The sequence below is a fragment of the Tenrec ecaudatus genome, chromosome 4 (assembly GCF_050624435.1).
Source record: "Tenrec ecaudatus isolate mTenEca1 chromosome 4, mTenEca1.hap1, whole genome shotgun sequence".
In the NCBI taxonomy this organism is placed as follows: Eukaryota; Metazoa; Chordata; class Mammalia; order Afrosoricida; family Tenrecidae; genus Tenrec; species Tenrec ecaudatus.
The window spans coordinates 8,438,751-8,454,663 of record NC_134533.1 but is presented as its reverse complement, the minus strand read 5'-3'; the positions used below and the strand labels follow the sequence as shown (position 1 = coordinate 8,454,663).

Sequence of the window (15,913 nt, the reverse complement as noted above, 5' to 3'; positions counted from 1 at the left end):
TGTCTGGGGCAGCTAGAGGCCTCAGCTCACACCGCAGGAACGGGGCCTCCGGAAGCCGGGCCCCCCCAGGGCCAGGTGGAGAGCGCAGTTTCCACAGCTTGGAGATGAGGTGCCTGAGCCCCCACTGGGAGGGACCTAGGCGGGGCATCCACAAGCGGTTGGGGTCCCCACCAGCTGGGTTTAGGGGAGCTGGTAACCATTTCCTGTCGTTTGGGTTCCAACACACTCACTGTGAAACCACTGACCCCAAACCTCCCTTCGGGGTTGGCCCCTCCCTGCCCGGGGAAGCGGGGCTCGCCCCAACCCCTCAGCCTAGACTATCTGGCCCTCCGCTTCCCCAAGTCGGGAAGACACGTCACTGGTCGAGTGTGGACGGCCTGCGTGTCCCCGACCCTCACGCACCCCGACTTCTGGTCGAGCTGAGCCGAGCCACCTGCTAAGAGACCCTTAAACGCCGCAGTGGGCGGGGCCGGGGCGGGGCCAAGCAGGGGCCGCGCTGCCATAGGCTCCTCCCCAGCCCGGGAGCGCGTGCAGATGCTCCCGAGTCCCTGAGGACTCAGACGGAGTCCCGAGTCCCGAGTCCCATCCCGGCGGGCCCCACCCTGACGCACGCCCCGCCCCCGGCCAGCCGAGCCGGCCGCTGACCTAGTATGGACACAGCCCTGGGGAGAGACGCATGGAGGGTGACGGCGGCCCAGGCCCAGGCCCCGCCCCCGGGATGCCCTCCCCCTCCGAAGGGACACACCTGCTGAGGGTGGGGGGGACTGCGCAGCTGCTGTGCCCGCCAAGAGCTAAAAATATTTCCCGACGGAGAGAGGAGTCTGGGGGCTCCGGAGAATTGTTTTATTGGGGAGTGGGTGCCCTTGGGCAGACCCCATCAATAGGAGGGGGGCCACTGAAGGGAGGGAGGGCTCCTGGAAGAAGGTTAAGAGTCAGGCAGACCACCACCCTCTGAACAAGGAGCTGGTGCCACCAACTGGGGTGGGGTGGGGAGGGGGTGGGGTGCTCAGATGACCTCATCCGGGGCTGGAAGGCGCTGGCGAGAAGGTTCGATCCCCCAGATCTCTCTGGCATACTGGGTGATGGTGCGGTCGCTGGAGAACTTCCCGGAGGTGGCTATGTTCCGAATGACCATCTTTGTCCATTCTCTCGGGTTCTGCAGGCCAAGAAGGAGCTCTGGGTTCACCGCCCAGCAGGAGGGGAGGCTCCCTCCAGCCTCCCCAGGGCCACCCAAACCCTCCAGCCCAGGCCCCAGGCCCCTCACCTTGTACAGAGCACTGACTTTCTCCTGGCACTTAACGTAGGCTTCGTAATCCGCAAAGACTTTGAACCTGGAGGGTGATAGAGAGGCAAGGATCACAGAGAACACTAAGCAGATGGCCCACGCTGACTGCTGGGGACCTGGAGAGGGCAGCTTGCTTCCACCAGAGCCTGTCCCAGATGGCCAGGCCACTCCCTGGGGCCCTGCTCACCGCCCCTGCTGGCCGGCCTGGACCGGCAGCACTCACCGGTCATGGTGCATGAGCATGTTGACAATGTCCTTGAACAGGTCCGGCTGTTTGGGGGTGAAGAAGCCACTGCTCAGCTGCTCGATGACCTGCCGGAGCTCCGGAATGCGGTCATAGTACTCCTGCGCATTGTACCTGCGGGGCCAGAGCTGGGCTCAGCGCCACACCACAGCAAGGGGGTCCTGGCTCCCCTTCAAGACAAGGGAGGCATCTCCAGCCTCCTGAAGAAGCAAGCCCTGGTGTTGCCGAGGTTCAGACACTTGGCTGCTGACCCCAAGATCAGCAGTTCAACACCGCCCCCCCCCCCCACGCCGCCCTGCAGGAGAAAGACGTGGCCGGTCCTCTGCTTCCAAAACGTGGACCTCCTTGGGTGGCCCAGTGCTGCCCTGCCCTTAGAGGGGTCACTGTGGGTCGGGCTCCATGGCAATGGCCTTGGCCTGGGTTCAGCCTGCTGTTGGGCTCCCGGGAGCTGCCCTGCTCTCTCTGCGGACCTTCCCTGACCTTCTTGGAGCTGCCTCCCATTTCTGCCTGGCTTGTCACTCTCTACTTTATGGATGAGGAAGTTGATGTTACCGGACAGAAAAGTTCATGTCAGAGTCAAAAGGCCAAAGTCAGTGCTTCTCCCTGGGTTCCTGTCATCACCACCACCCCTGTCTCCCAACCGGTCTGTTTGCCCCATAAATGCACCGCCCCCTCCCGCCCTCGTACCCATTATAGCAATAGAAAACACCAGGATAAACAGAGGGAAAGTTGAGGTAGTTGAGGATTTCAGCTTGCGCAGGTCCACAGTCAATGCTCAGGGAAGCGATCGTCAAGAGCCCAAACAACGCATTGCATCGGATCAGTCTGCTGCAAAACACCTCCTGAGAGTGCTAAAAAGCAAGGATGTTGCTTTGAGGACTAAGTGGGGCCTGGACCACACCATGGTATTGTCAATCACCTTCTACGCATGTGACAGTGGGACCCTGAATAAGGAGGACCGAAGAAGAATCAGTGCATTTGAATGACGGTGCTGGGGAAGAATACTGAAAGGACACAGATGGACAGAAGGACAAACTCATCTGTCTCCGAAGAAGTACAGCTACCATGCTCCTTAGAGGCAGGGATGGTGAGATTCCATATCATGTGCTTTGGACGTGTTGCCAGGAGAGACCAGTCCCTGGAGAAGGACATAATGTTTGGTAAAGCGGAGGGGCCGCGAAAAGGAGGAAGGCTCTCGCCCAGATGGGTTGATGCAGTGGCTGCAACTATGGGCGCAGGCCCAGGAACAATTGTGAAGACAGCACGGGACCGGGCAGTGTTTCGTTCTGTTGTGCGCTGGGTCACTATGGGTCAGAACCGACTCGTCGGAACCTAACAACTACATCGCACCGGTGGTGCCGTGGATTCCAAGTTGGTCTGGGCGCCACAAAGTCAGAAGCTTGAAAGATGAGGCTTCCTGCTCCCATAGAGATTTAGATCCTCGGACCCCCACAGGGCCCGTTCTGCTGTCCCACAGGACCAGTGTCAGCCGGAATCATCTAGATAGCAGCGAGCTGTGAGGTTCTATCGTTAGGCCACTGGCATTTCAAACACCAGAAGGGTTGCCCATGGAGGACAGGCTTCAGGTCACTTCCAGACAACTGCCAAAGATTCCCTCGTGGAAACGCTATGACTCTCAACTGACCTTGTTGGGAGGCACTCAGACTCCACACAACGAACTAGGGCAAGTCAAGGACTGTGAAGATGGACCAGGACCCACCAGTGTCCGGTTCGGCTGTACATGGGGTTGCCATGGGAATGCACCAACTCAAAGGCAACTGCCACCAACAGCAGGCCCAGCGCAGGCCCAGTCCCCTCCTTGGGCCACAGACAAAGCCAACAACTATGTTCTCAGGAATGGCCTTCAGGCTCCTATTGTCCATCTGAGCTCACCCCCCAGAATGCCACTGTCAGAGCCTTCACCGCCATCTTCTCGGTTAACTCAGTTCACTGCCCTCCGCGCCCGTCTCCTGTCCTCATTCCCCAACCAGCTTCCCAGGCCCCCAGCACTGCCTCTCCCACCCTGGTGCCGCCCCCCACCTCCTCCGCGTGGGCCCCCTTCACATCCCATCTCCACCCAGCAGCTGGAATGGTGCTGTTTTTGAGTTCTATCTCTGAACGTGTCACGAACCTCCTTCAGAACATCCCATGATTGCCATCACCCCAAAGGATGAAGTTGGAACTTTCTGGTCAAGTCTCCCAGGAGAAACCACCCTTGCAGGACTCGACGCCAGCTCGCCTGAGCCCTAGCGACCAACTTTCTCGGAAAGCTCCTTGGTGAGGTGCGTCCAGAGCCTCGACATGCCGTGCTCTCGAAGGTCTCCGAAAGATTCCTTCTCACAATTATCTTCAGGAAACACGTGGTCCGACATGCAGCAGGTCACACACCACAATGATCTTTCCGGTTACCAAGAGGGGAAACGGCCCTGAGTGTCTAACATATGGAACTAGATAAAGCAGCCAGGGCAAGTTACGGAAACATTCCAAATATTGTGAAAGCTTTCGTACCCAAAGAAATAGACTTTGATGCTTGCCATCAAAGGGACGGCAGAGGAAGGGAGGAAAGGGGAAGTTATTCACAATTTAAAAAAAAGTTTAAAAACAAAATATTTTGAAGATGAATGACATACAGGAAACCCCCCTCGACTGCTCAGTGAGATAAGCCATGGTCCAAAAATGGCACAGAACCTTGTCCCTAATTTTTCAAAGCCATGTTGTTGTTGTTGGCTGCCGGCATGGCAACCTCGGGTCCAATGCAACCATGGGATCCAGAGGCTGATTTCTCCAGAACTAGATTGCCAGGCCTTTCCTCCTAGTCCAAAGTCTCTACTAAAACCCAATCGGTGTCCTAATGGTGCACAAGCCTCCAGGCTGGCAGGTGGCGGCTGCCGCGAGGTATACTGGCCAGAAATGGAACCGGGTCTCTGATGTAGGAAAAGAGGGCTGTGGTCTTCTAGCTGAGCAATGGGACATACGGGTGGTAGCTATTTCCATCTCTGTGAGGTGTTTTGTTATTCTCACAAACTAGTCCGTATGCTTTTTGTAAAGAAAAGAATCACATTTTAAAGTTTTTTAAAAATTAAAAACTGAAATGCCAGGCAAATGACCCCTTTGAAGAGCTGTTTTCTGACCACAAGCACAGTTGTTCAGCTTGACGCACAGTCACCCTGCAGGACAGAGTAGAACTGTCCCTGTCGATCTCCAAGACTGTAACTTCTGACAGGAGTAGAAAGCCCTGTCTTTCTCCCGTGGAGCGGCTGGTGGTTTTGAACTGCTGGCCTCCCAGTTAGCAGTCCAGAGCGTAACCACTACGGCACCAGGGCTCCCCTGTGGTTGCCACTACTGTCCTCCGATTTCCCTTTTCGCCATGGCTCCCAGGGAGCTCAGGCTGTTCATCTTGTTTCCAATCCCAGAAACAAGCTTCTCGTTTGGGGTTATCATTTTCTCTACCTCTTCCTTCCGCCCTGGATGACTGCTTTCTTTTTCCATTTCACTACCCTTGTTTGTTAGGATGGCCAGAATCACTACCTCCTTGTGCTCCCCGATGGAGCCCTGGTGGTGTAGTGGGCTGCTAACGCAAGGGCAAGGGTTCAAAACCACCAGCTGCTCCGAGGGGGAAAGATGAAGCTTTCTATCTATTAAGATTTGCTGTATCAGACACCCACAAGGGCAGCTCTGCTCTGTCCTCTCGGGTCACTATGGGTCTGAAGGGATCTGCTGGACGTAAGCGAGGGAGTGAGAGTGCTGGGCTGGATCAGCCTCCGCAAGCACATTGCCACAACTCCTGCCCTCGCGGCCCCTGAACGGAGGAGGAGCCCATGACCTCCATACCCTCTTTGGTCAAGCTTGTCCACATCCTCCACCCGCATGCCAAAGATGAAGAAGTTCTCCTCGCCCGCCTCTTCTGCCATCTCCACATTGGCCCCGTCCATGGTGCCAATGGTCAGAGCCCCGTTGAGCATGAACTTCATGTTGCCAGTGCCCGAAGCCTCCGTGCCCGCGGTGGAGATCTGCTCGGAGAGGTCAGAGGCCGGGATCACTGCAGGGAGAGGACAAACAGGGGACCCCATCAGTTCAGGGAGATGCCCCACCGCAGTTGGGACTTGGAGGTTAGGCTGGCCCCAGGCCGAGGAAAATTCAGATCCTCCTCCAACCCTCTGGTCCTCACCAACCAAGCCTCCACCCTACCATACCCCTGTGCTTGGGCATTCTTAAACATCTGAGACCCAGCCTCGATTCCCGCCCCAGGCTGGTAGTGTGGTTTAAAGGGTGCCATCGTTGTTCTCACCTCACCCTGGACTGCTGGAAAGACCAGCAGGCCTCTGGTGACTGCCCCGTGGGATGGACTTCAATCCTTAGAACTTACTGCCCTCTCCAGATTCTTCCTCCAGGCACAAGCTCCCCAAAAGAGGGAGGTGACCAATCTCTTCCTGGGACTGGACTAACCCCCCCGCCAAAGGTCACTGTTGGCGGCCCCCACCTTTCTCAGCCAACGAGACGCGGTAGTTCTCCAGGAAGATCACTCGAAGGCGGTCTCCCACCACCGGGTCGTGGTTGACCACATCTCCAATGGCCGTGATGAGTTTGATGATCATCTTGGCCATGTGGTACCCAGGAGCAGCCTGTGGGACACAATCTGAGGTCAGCACCCCTGCCCCAACTTTGACCCCGTGTCCTGAGCCCCAGCCAGGCTGAACTCAACCCAAGTATCTAAGGAAGAGAGCCGTGATTGCGCCCCAAGCTCTCACCTTCCCGCCGATCATCACGGTGCGAGGCACAAAAAACGTGTTGGGCTCCTTCTTGATGCCTGTGGATGAGAGGGCTCAAGTGGGCCAGCATGTACCCTCCTCGGGGCAGTAGCTCCTAAGGGGTTCTTCCCTGCCTGTGGGGTGGGGTGAGGTGCTGTGTGACCTTGGATGGGCCATTTCCACCTCTCGGAACCTCAGTTTACCCATTGGTGAAATGGGGATAACTTCATGTCCCGTGCCAGAGACCCAAGGGGGCATCGTGGAGGGAGGAGCTGAGGGCAGGGCCGAGGTCCCACCACTCACGGTTGTACAGCGTGATGACGTGAAGGCAGTTAAGGAGTTGGCGTTTATATTCATGAATCCGCTTCACCTGGACGTCGAAGAGCGAGTTGGGGTTGATCTGGACTTTGTATTCCTTCTCCAGGTATGCAGAGAACTTCAGCTTGTTTTCCTGGAAAGGGAGGGGGGCTCACCAAGAGGATTCAGGAAACGTCACTCACGCTCCGCATTCTCTCCATGGGCCAGAGCCAGGAAGGCAGAGCTTTCGCCATGCCTACTCCAGGGCAGACATTACTAATCCATGTCTGCACTCTTCTGGGGCAGTCCCAGCATGCCAGGCCCCAGGGACTTCACCCAATGGCCTGGTGCCAGCAGTGGCGCACAGCTCAATTTGCCATCCCTCACTCAGAGCTCTGGCCCTACCACGGGCTCCAGCCCTGACCCAGGTGTCCCAGGCTCAGTCCTCCCCACCTGCTTGACTTTGGCCACGTCCCGGATAAAGGCCTCGTCGTCCACATAGGAGAGCAGCTTGCGCAGCTGGTCCAGGTCGGAGATGTAGTCCTCCCCGATGCGCTAACACAAGGAAGACGTCCTCAGTGGAGCCCACCCCCCCTCCTTCCTCCCAACACCTTTCAGGGTCAACCCAGCGGACTGCCCAGGAAGTTCTGTCACCCTCCCTCTCCAAACACCTAGCTGTCTCCTGCCATCCCTACCTTGAGTTCTGATGGCGGACCCCACTTGACCCCAAGCAGGTCTTCCTGGCCTCTTCCTCAGGCTGCCAATGGCCTGAGGCCTCTTCCATCGGCTCTCTGTCCCCTCAGATGTGTCCACTAGACCACCATGGGCCCCCACCCACGTTAGCCTTCACAGCCAGAGCCTCCCTTAGTCCACAGGGCCCCCTCCTGCATGTAAGACTTGCAAGACTTAGGGAAAGCCGTAGGAGATGGCTCCGCCCTCTGATGGACGTCCTTGGACCGAGAACAACCTAGACTCCCAGACCAGGCGGATCCCTGCCAGGACCCCGAGTTCACCCTGCTGGTGTTCACCCTGCTGGCCGTGCAGTGAGCGCTCACCTCGGCAATGACCTCTGCCAGCCCGGGGTTACAAAGGACCAGCCAGCGCCGAGGGGTGATGCCGTTGGTCTTGTTCTGGAACTTATGGGGCTCCAGCTCATAGAAATCCTTGAAGCTGCGGGGGGCAGTGGGGAAGGGTCAGTGATGGGGACAGAAGGCATCCTCCCTCACCTCTGCTGAAAAGGGTCTGGAAGCGGGGAGGGGAGCGGAGGAAGAGGGGTGCAGTGTGTAAGAGGGGTGTCCTGGGGAAAGGACTTCCCTGCCGCCTATGAGCTGGCAAGGGCGATGCCTCTGGTGGGAGACCCACCACCGCACAGCCCGGATCGGGGCGAGTGGGCGGGGCCTGGGCGGGTGGGCGGGGCCTGGGCGGGGCTTACATGGTCTTCTTGAGGATGTCCGAGTGGATGCGAGCCACGCCGTTGACTGCGTGCGAGCCGGCGATGCACAGGTGCGCCATGTTGATGCGCTTCACCGCGCCCTCCTCCACCAGCGACATGCGCCGCAGCCGGTCGACGTCCCCTGGGAACGCGGCTGCCACCCGCTGTATGCGGAGAACACAGGCTGGAGCTAGGACCCAAGAGCCGGCCCTGCAGGGCTCTACCCCTCGGCACCCCCCCCCCTCAGTCCGTCCCCCAGCCTCAGGGGGTGGACAGGCCCCACTCCCACCCCCCTGTCTGGCTCACGTTCAGGAAGCGCTGGTTGATCTCGTAGATGATCTGCAGGTGCCGCGGAAGCAGCGTCTCCATCAGGTGCACAGGCCAGCGCTCCAGCGCCTCCGGCAGCACCGTGTGGTTGGTGTAAGCGCAGGTCTTCACGGTCACTTCCCATGCCTAGAGGACATGGCGTTCAAAACCTCCCTGGCTCAAGTCCCTGGGCCTCAGGGTCCCCGAGTTCAGCGGGGCACCACTGCCATCTCCCCAAAAGTGGGTGCGGGGACTGGCATGCCCATCCATCCCACGGCAGGAAGGGTCCCCACTGCGGAGGGGACATGGAGCCTACCTTGTCCCAGTCCAGCCGCTCCACATCCACCAGAATCCTCATCAGCTCAGGGATGGCCAAGGACGGGTGGGTGTCGTTGAGCTGGATGGCCACCTGTGGGGAGGGGGGACCGGCTGGAGTTCAGGCTGGGCTGCAGACCTAGCCCCCGTGGGCACGGTCGTGGCGCTTCAGAGCCCTCCAAAGGGCCCTGCCTGATTCTGCTGCAGCTGAGCTGGGTTGGAGATTGTCCAAGGGGCCAGCAGAGGGAAGGGATCACCCAGGCTGTGCCTGTTAATCGAGAGTCTTGAGCAAGTCACCCCTGTCCCCCAGAAACCTTGTAGAAAATTAGGGCAGGTGTCCTGCCAGGCAGGACAGGCTGAGGCCTTGGGGAGAATTTGGAACACAGTTAACAAGAAGGCGGAGGTGGCGGGATGGGAGGGAGGGAGGAGTCCTGCACCACCTGCACTATGCAGGTGACACGGCCTTGCTGCCGAAGGCGAGCAGGACCCCCAGCACCTGCGGACAAAGATCCAAGCGGCAGCCTTCTGCGTGGATGACAGCTCAGCACAGGGAAAACCGAAACCCTCAGCCCCGGGCCGCCCACCGACACCGTGGTCTGTGGAGCCGACAAGAAGGGTTTCCTTTCCCCCATCAACGCCCACGGACACAGCCGGCAAGAACGCCAGCGGCACCTTCCCCTGGGCCAATCCCCTGCATGGGGCCTTTTTTCTTTCAGGGTTAAAGGGCAAAGAGGTCACTTTGGGCACTAGGGCGCACCTGACCCAGACCACGGCATTTGGCATTTCAAGCCATCTCCTGTGCCCATGAGAGCCGGACGATGAATCAGGAAGAAAGCAGAAGCAGTCACGCATTTGAAACTGCCGTGCTGGCGAAAAATAACGAAAGCCCAGAAGAAAGAACCAATCGGTGCTGGAAAGAGTCCGGCCAGAGTTCACCTGTGCATCGAGGACAGGAAGACCTCAGGGACAGAGAGACCAGTCCCTGCAGAGGGACCGTGTGCTTGGTCAAGTGGAAGGTCAGTGGGAAAGAGGAAGTGTTTCCCTGGGACAGCGTGGCACAGTGGCTGTGACCGTGGCTCACATACAGCAAGAACGGTGCGGGTAGCTCAGGACCAGGCAGTCTCTCGCTCTATGGCACGCATGCACGCATGCACACAGGGTCGCTCTGCATTACAACCAACTCAGGGACGCCTGCCACCCCACCGAAGACAGTACAAGCACCTTATCAGGGAAGGCATCGAAGCTGGTCCGCACTGGGTCGCGGCAGCCGAACTTCGAGGACTTGAAGCGTCGGATGATGTCCTGCAGTGTGGCCGCCACCACGAAGTACTCCTGCTTCAGCCGCAGCTCCTTCCCTTCAAAGAACTGGGGGCGAGGCGAGGCGGAGTCAGGGTGGAGGGAGCACACTGACATCGATGCCAGTCGGGCTACTGCCACCCCCGCCAAGACCCAGTGTTTGGTAGAGTGGAGGGGCAGCGAAAACGAGGAAGGCCCTCAAGGACATGGGTGGACGCAGTGGCTGCAACCGTGGCCCCCAGCAGAGGGACCATTGTGAGAGCGGCGCAGGACCGGGCAGTGGGTGGTTCTGCCGTGGCTCGGAACGGACTCGATGGCACCTGACAACCACAAGGACCCGGCGGTCTTTTCTTGGTCAAGGTCATGGTCAGTCGATCGCAATGGTCATCGGCACATAACCACACACCCTCCTCCTCCAGGGGGAAGAACTACAGAAACCGTGGGGCAAGGGAGACAGCGGCCGGTGTGAGATGTGAAAATGATAATAATTTATAATTTATCAAGGGGCCATGAGAGTGGGGAGGAGGAGGAGGGAGAGGGAGAAAAGAGGAGCTGAGCCCAAAGGCTCAGTAGAACGTAAATGGCTAGAAAAGGATGCTGGCAACATGCCTGATGCAATTGATGTGTGGACTGTAATGAGAGTTGTAAGAGCCCCCAATAAAATGACGTTTTAATAAAAAAATGTTAAATTCACCAAAAAAAGAAATAAAAAAATTTTAATCATAAAAAAGAAAGAAAAAGCCCCCGATAAAATGAATTTTTTAAAAAAAATGATGCTTGACACAATGGGTTTATGTATGGATTGTGATAAGAATTGTACGAGCCCCCAATAAAATGATTTTTTAAAAAGAAAGAAAAGAGAAGTGTATTTGGACTACGCCAAAAACAAAACACCCTAACCCACGCCCCTCGAGTCATTTCCAACTCCGAGACCCTATAGGACAGAGCAGGACTGCTCTTTAAGGTTTCTGAACTATCTTATCGGTCATTACAGGAGCAGGCAGCCCCGTCTTTCTCCGTGAGAGCAGCGGCTGGGTTTAGGCTCCTAGGTTAGCAGTCCGCTGCTTAACCCACTGCGACGCCAGGACTCCCTTCACACCAACCAAATCACTGCCATCGAGTAGATTCAGGCTCAGAGCGACCCTCCATGGCGTTTCCGTGGCTGTAAATCTTTATGGGAGCAGACAGCCTCACCTCTCTCCCTCAGAATGGCTGGGAGGTCTGAACTGCCAACCTTGAGGTCAGCAGCCCAGTACTTACCCACAAGGGCTCCCAAATGACCTGGATCCTAACCTGCCTCCCTGGGGACTCAGGGGCCCACCCATCCAAAGGACTCAGGGGTACAACCAGACAAAGGGACCAGGGAGATGGCCAGGGCCCCACAGAGTACCCCTCTTCCTGCTCCTTCTCCTCCTCCCACCCCCTCCTCCTCAGGTTTCCAGCCCAGGGGGTGACTGACATACATTGTCATTGGGGTACAGGACACGAGAGATGTTCTCAGCCAAGTTTCGGTCCAGCACAGCCTGAATGTAGCCACCAACGTTAACTGGGGGACACAAGCGGGGACAAAGTCAGACAATGAGTGTGGGTCGGGGTGGAGGGTGGGGTCAGGGGCTGTTCATGCTGATGGTGAAACTCACAGTCCTTGAGGTTGAAGTCATTGGGGGCCTTGGCCGACCAGAGGCGCATGGTGTTGACGATGTTGTTGCGATAGCCAGGCACGGGAGTGTCATACGGCATGGCCAGTACCACCTGCAGGTGGGCAGTGGTGTCGGGGGCTGGGCATCAGCCAAGGGGCCAGCTTGGTCCATGCCCTCTGCCCACCCAGCACTCACTAGCTGGGCCATCAGGAGCAAACCTTAAACTTCTCTCCACCTCGTCCATCAAGAGAGACTGTTACCTGACCCCTCCTGAGCACCAGCCCTTGCCCGGCAGGGGTGGCAGAGGACCAAGGGCAGAGTTATCAGTGATAAGGCTGGTTGGTCGGCCTTGCTCAAGCACATCCCAGGGCGCGCTGGACTGATGGAAGAGCTGGGAGAGCCAAGGTGGAAAGGGCCCCAGGGGTAGAGTCCATCTAAGGGACTTACGCCTGGCTGGCCACCAGGCTGATTAAACTGCAAGAATGGTGGTCCCACGTCCCCCAGTGAGCAGGCCTTCATCACTAGTGTCACCGCGCTGGGCCACCTCCTTCTGTGCCCATCGCTTGAGTGGACTGGACCGAGAGGAAGCTACAGCCCAGAGAGGCACCCCCAGAACACACAGCCAGCTGTCCCACCGGATGCCAGCCTGGGCGTGGTCAATTGAATGCCCGGTTTGGAACTGCTGACGGGTCTGTGAAGGCCAGGACTTGGCTGAGATGGGCCGGGCAGCTGGGGCAGGTTCCTTGAACCTGCGATGGGACTTTGAACAAGTCACTCCCCCGCCCGGGGCCCTCACTTCTCCCTGTCCCCCTTTTCTGGCTGTTTTGCTTCCTGTTGAGCCCCCAGTTGGCAAGTGTGTGTGTGGGGTGTGGGGTGGTTAAGGTCAAGGGAAGGGCACAGGTTGGGGAAGGGCAACCTCCCACCCCACCCCACCCCCGGACTGGGTTCTGCTCTGCACCGCACCTCTCCAGCTTTGTGGCCTCGAGCAGGTCACTGAATCTCTCTGAGTCTCCATACCCACCTCCTGCACTTCGCTCGATCACTCTTCCTCTGGGGTGGGGGTGCCCTCACCTGTGTGTCCACCCACTGGGCCCCCTGGCTGGTGTGCTCCACTCTGCCGTAGAAGTGGACAGGCAGCATGAACTCAGGCCGCGCCTTCTCCCAGGGATTGCCATAGCGCAGCCAGTCATCCGCCTCTTCCATCTGAGCCAGGCGGGCAGGTTGGGGGGTGGGGCAGGATGGGAGAGAAGGAGGCGGAGTCAGTGCTGGCACCCCGCTCCAGGAGCAGGGCTCTGGGGGGTGCTGGGTGGATGCAAGTCTGTGGGTGAGGACTCCCACTCCAGCTGTCTTTGGAGTGAGGGAGGGGGCAAAGATGCCTCCCACCAAAGCTCTGGAGAGCCCCACCAGTCTGTCCCTTCCATCAGCCCCCCTATCCCCCCACCCCAAGAGTCCAGGACCCACGTTCCTCACCTGCCAGCCCCCGGAGATCTTCTGGTTAAAAATCCCAAACTCATAGCGGATCCCATAGCCGTAGGCGGCCAGGCCCAATGTCGCCATGGAGTCCAGAAAGCAAGCTGGGGGTATGGCGGGGAGTGGGGGGGGTGTCAGGGGCCAGGGGGAAAGAAGGAGCCCTCTGGCCCCCCGGCCCCCATGTCCACTTACCTGCCAGGCGGCCCAGGCCCCCATTGCCCAGCCCAGCGTCCTCCTCAATTTCCTCCAGCTCCTCCATGTCCAGGCCCAGCTAGAGGGAGCAGGGTGGCATGGGTCAGGGCAGAGCACCTGTCGCCTGTCAGCCAGCAGGGTGTCCCCAGTCCTTTCCTGCTCCCCTGCCCCCGCACCCCCCCCACACACCTGGTAGGTGGCCTCGTCGCAGGCGTTCTCCAGGGCCAGGTTCACCATGGTGTTTTGAAGCGTCCGTCCCATGTAGAACTCCAGGGACAGGTAGTAGACTCTCTGCCGGGGTGGAGTGGGGGTGGGGAGCAGGTGGGCAGGGAATGGGGATCAGGACCAACCCACATGCAGCCCCCCCCCCAACTCAGCAGGCCCCATCCCTGTCCCACTCGGCTCTCCTCTGTGAACAAAGGGCTTTTGCTCGCGCTGTTTGCATCTCAATTTGCTCATCAAGAAAGTGGAACTGGCCATGCTTAGCTGAGGACCCAGGCCAGATTGAAAGGAGAGTGTGGGGTGGGGCGGGGAGCGGGGGCGGGGGGGGGCAGCACTTCTAGCCACCCCTTTGCTCATTTTGGGGGGTGGGGGGCAGGGGGGGCCTGAGGTGGGCACCCAGAAAGCTACCTCTACAGGGCTACTGGGGAAGGGCCCAGGCCCAGAGCCCAGAGGGAAAGTCTTTGGTTCAAGGTCACCCTGACTGAGGAAGGGATCCTGCCGGTCTGGGCCTGTCATTCTCTCAGTGCCCAGCCCCCTGGCCCTGAGAGTCTGTCCTAAGAAGGATTCAGGATGCTGGGAGTCCTTACTGCTGTCTCCATAGCCTGGTCCCCTCCCTGCTCCTCTCCACCGCCCCCCCACCCCCGTCCCACCCCGCCTGGGGAGGAGTGTTAGGTTGCTGACATTTACCGCTGACCCCTCCAGACACTTGATCCCTGCACCCCGGCTGTCAGCCTCACCCTGCCCACTGCGCCCGCAAATGGTCAATGACACCCCTTTCTACTCCGTGACCAACCTAGGCCACGGGGGGGGGGGCAAGGGGAGGCTTCTTTGTCCACCAGCAAGCCCCTCTGAGTGGACACTGAACCGCTGCCCATCCCCTGCCACATCTCTCTCTCTCTCTCTCTCACACACACACACACACACACACACACACACACACACATGCACGCGCGTGCATGCACGCTCCAGTAGGCCCCCAGGGACCCTGTGACCTTTTCTTTGGCTGCAGAAGAGGTCATCCCTCCAGAGGCTAGGCAGACCCGACTCCCTGGGGGCCTGACCCCCGGGGCCCCGTCGACCCCCCCCGCCTGGGTGCCCTCCAACAGCACCTTGGGGTCTTTCTCATAGTAGTGCTGCTGCGTGCGGATCCAGCGCCCCACCAGATGGTCTCGCACGGTGTGGGCCAGCGCGAAGTAGTAGTCGCGGGGCGTGGCCACATTGCGGTCCTTGACCAGCGTGAAGTGCAAGTGGCGGTTGAAGTTCTTCTTCAGATCGGCCACGTTCTCCACGCCAGCAAGGCCCCGCACGCTGATCTGCTTCCGTTTGTCATGGTCTGACAGGGGCAGGGACATGGCTGCAGGGCAGGCGGGCAGGGCCTGATGGACGACTCTCGGTGCCTCCAGCCAGGGAGTGGAGCTCCCGGCGCCAACAGGCGGGGATTTAAGGCCCAGCTCCGGGCAGCATGCCCGCCCCACCTCCCTGTGTGGCCCATCCTCCCTGCGGGAGAGATGGGAGGGTCTTGGCCCTCAGCTCTGGGAGCTATTTTGGGGGTGAGGGGAGGAGGGGAGGCAAGGAGGAGGGGCTGGCCCGGTCTGGCTCCCTTAGGGCACTGGCCCATTTTTCTTTAGGGTTCACGCATTGGGGTCTTCTGTACCCTGCCACTTGCAGGGTGGGAGATGAGCTCTACCCAGCACACAGAGGGCTGGGCTGGGAGGCCTGAGGCTTGATCGGTGCCCTCTTTTGCTGTGTGACTTGGGATACGGCACTCTGCCTCTCTGGGCTCTTTTGCTGAGTTCAGCTTCCCAACTTGGCTCCTTAGAGGGGCTGAGGGGCTGTGACGGTGGGCAGGTAAAACCCTGCTCCTCCATGGCCCCAGAGGCTCCCAAGGTGTTGGGCAGAGGCCCTGCCATTAGCAGAGGCTGAGGGGCTGCATTCCATGTAAAAGAGGTCATGGGGGATCTGAGACAGGGGGTCCAAGTCAGGGTCCTGGTGGGGGGGGGGGGAAGGGCAGGGCAGGGTTCCTGAGGCAGGGCCACTGTCTCCACCCCACCCCCACCCAAGCTGAGCCACGCTGAGTGCCCCTGTCGCTGTCCCTCAACTAGCTCTGAAGTGACCTTTAAGAAGGGCCGGTCAGATTACAGACCTGCTTTGGCGGGTAGCCCAAGCCTGGAGCAGGGGCTACTGGGAAGTGTAGTCCTATGAGCACACAAGGGTGGGGGGGTGATGAAGCAGGACCCTCTCGTATTGGTTCCTCAGGTTCTGCCTAGGTAGGGTCCAGTGAGGTTCCTGGGTGGGGCAGTTTCCGCACAACTAAGTTAGCCTAACGTGGTGCTGTGGAAGAGACGTCCAGGCAAACTGCCATCATTGGGATGACTGCTAAGGAAACCCTAGGGGCAGTTCTAACTTGTGGGGTGGGATCGATTCTAGAGCATCACATCTTGGTGGTCCAGCTGCCTGGTCCAGCTG

At 59.0% G+C, this 15,913-nt stretch overlaps 1 protein-coding gene across 1 annotated transcript; it reads right to left on the bottom strand.

Moving 5' to 3' along the window:
* Positions 1-838: 838 nt before the first annotated feature.
* Positions 839-14,865, bottom strand: PYGM (glycogen phosphorylase, muscle associated). The gene is made up of 20 exons (XM_075545488.1): positions 14,557-14,865; positions 13,415-13,516; positions 13,226-13,304; positions 13,034-13,137; positions 12,635-12,766; positions 11,564-11,675; positions 11,387-11,469; positions 9,849-9,992; positions 8,629-8,721; positions 8,313-8,459; positions 8,007-8,170; positions 7,630-7,744; positions 7,028-7,129; positions 6,581-6,728; positions 6,278-6,336; positions 6,010-6,151; positions 5,361-5,568; positions 1,509-1,643; positions 1,265-1,331; positions 839-1,156 (listed from the first exon to the last, which is right to left on the bottom strand). Exons 1-20 carry the CDS (start codon positions 14,797-14,799, stop codon positions 1,007-1,009), a joined length of 2,529 nt encoding a protein of 842 aa, XP_075401603.1. The 5' UTR covers positions 14,800-14,865; the 3' UTR covers positions 839-1,006.
* Between the last annotated feature and the right edge of the window lie 1,048 nt (positions 14,866-15,913).